Raw genomic sequence first — 2,101 nt, 5'->3', positions numbered from 1 at the left:
CTTAAATAAGCATGTATATTACTTTAATGTAGAAGACAATTTAAATAAATAAGAACAATCCACCAAACTTTGATAGATCCCATTTTTCTAATCCTATATAGGTTAGCCAGAAAATGACCAGAAATGCCTAAATATGCTATATATCTGGGAAAGAAAAAATAATGTCTTAAGAAGAGGAAATGGAATGGAAATCATGGAATTAGGAAATGGAAGGGGTTTAGAAATAGCCTTGTCCAATCTCTATTTTATGGAAAAGTTAAATATGTTGGTTAATGTTACTCACATGATGGAACTTGAACACAGGCCTGCTACAGCCAGTGTTCTCAACAATCAGTGTTTTTGACTTTATGGGGTGAAAGCCATTTTGGTAACCAACCTTTGAGGAAAGCTGTCATGGCAATTGCATAACATCTTCTAGATTATCATTAGCCAGAAAAACAAACCAGGGTCACACTGCTGTTTGTAGGCTAAAAATTGCTTGCCAGTTATTCCTACCTTAATAAAACATGAGCAGATGCTTGTCAGAGATACCAGTACAACTTCAGAAGCTATAGAACATTGTGTACCTGCTGTGCAGAGATGCTCTGCACCACATGCTTCTCCACCCAGTTTATCATGTGCTCTTGTTCCTTTCGACGCATCATATTTTGCACAGAGATCTGATAGTCCAGGCGATTCTTTACCTCCTTATATACTCTATGTAGCCGTTCCCGGTAAGTAACCTCCAAGGCCATAGCAATGTTATTCTAGGGCAAAATTAAGAAGTGGTGGATATTGTTTGCATACTTGAAGGAATACTTCTTGCTCTGAGTACCCCACTTAGAGTTAAAATGTTCCACCACTCTCTTTTATTTTATATGAAATTCTTTTATTTAACATTAAATAGGTAACGTACACATAGCAAAAAATTATAACAGCATATATTAATAGTAAAAATATATTTAAAAACATATGCAGTAAAAAATAAGTGTCCCTCAGCCTGTCTCTGCTCCCCACCACTATCTTCCTGTATTTCTTGTATTCCATCCCAGAAATATTTAATAAACAAAATATAGGTATATGTACACACACACACATAACTTTTAATTATGACATGCAAATCCACCTCAATTTTAAAAGTTACATTGGATTCCACTATATCGGTATTTCATAATTCATTAATCAAGCTCTATTAATAGATTAGGTTGCTTCCAATTTTTTCTACTACCAATAATGCTGCACACATTGTATGTTTGTCTTTGCACTTACGGGTGAATCAAATAATAGCTAACATTGTTGAGTACCTACTATATTCAAAACACTCTTGTGTTTAGATTCAGTTAAATCTTATAACCACACCATGGGATAGTTGTTATTATTATACCCATTTAGCAACGAGGAAACTGAGGCAGAAATTAAGAAACTTGCTCAAGGTTACGCAGCTAATAAATTGTGAAGCCAAGATCTGCGTATAGGCGGTAAGGCTACAAAGTCCATGCTCTCGAATATTTCTCCTGGGCTACCCACAGGCATCTCAAGCTAATTCATACAAAACTGAAGGGATTTGCAACAAGGCAGTCAAAGATATCCTTCAAAACATAAGTGAGATTATGACTCCTCTGCCTAAAAGCTTACAATGGTTTCTCTCTCTCTCAGAGTACAAGTCAAAATCCTTACAGAAACCTATAAACTTTACATATTCTAGCCCCTGGCCACCTCTACCTCCCTTCCTTTTATTCACCCCTCATCCACTGTACTTCAGCTGTGTTGGCCTTCTTAGTTTTCCTCGGCCATACCAAACAAACCTCCAGGTTTAGGGCACTTGCAATTGTTCTTCCCTCTGCCTGGAACTTATTTCCCCAGAAATCCACATATCTTGCACCACCAGTTCTTATAGGTCTTTGCTCAAATATCACATTAGAATATTTCCTGACTGCCCTATAAAAATAATACATCTCTCCTCCTGCGATCTTTTTAATACTAGTTTATTGTTCTATTTGGCATTTATTACCTGTTGTCATTCACTTCTGTTCAATTATTTATTTTCTGTCCTCCCAACATGTGGCTAGAAAATAGACTCCATAAAGGAAGAAGCTTTCTTTTGTTCTCTGTAATATTTTCC

General features: G+C 36.2%; 1 protein-coding gene across 1 annotated transcript in view; it reads right to left on the bottom strand.

Moving 5' to 3' along the window:
- Nucleotides 1-227: 227 nt before the first annotated feature.
- The window catches only part of ATP5F1 (ATP synthase, H+ transporting, mitochondrial Fo complex, subunit B1), a 10,268-nt gene continuing 8,394 nt past the window's right edge, over nt 228-2,101 (bottom strand). The window contains exon 6 of the mRNA XM_012659018.1: nt 228-746. Coding sequence (XP_012514472.1) covers nt 549-746 — 198 coding nt within the window. The 3' untranslated portion in view covers nt 228-548. The remainder of the gene's footprint in view (nt 747-2,101) is intronic.

This window comes from Propithecus coquereli, unplaced genomic scaffold (assembly GCF_000956105.1).
Source record: "Propithecus coquereli isolate 6110/MARCELLA unplaced genomic scaffold, Pcoq_1.0 Scaffold595, whole genome shotgun sequence".
Classification (NCBI taxonomy): domain Eukaryota; kingdom Metazoa; phylum Chordata; class Mammalia; order Primates; family Indriidae; genus Propithecus; species Propithecus coquereli.
Note: the sequence above shows the minus strand (reverse complement) of the source record. Positions and strands in the feature narration are given on the sequence as shown.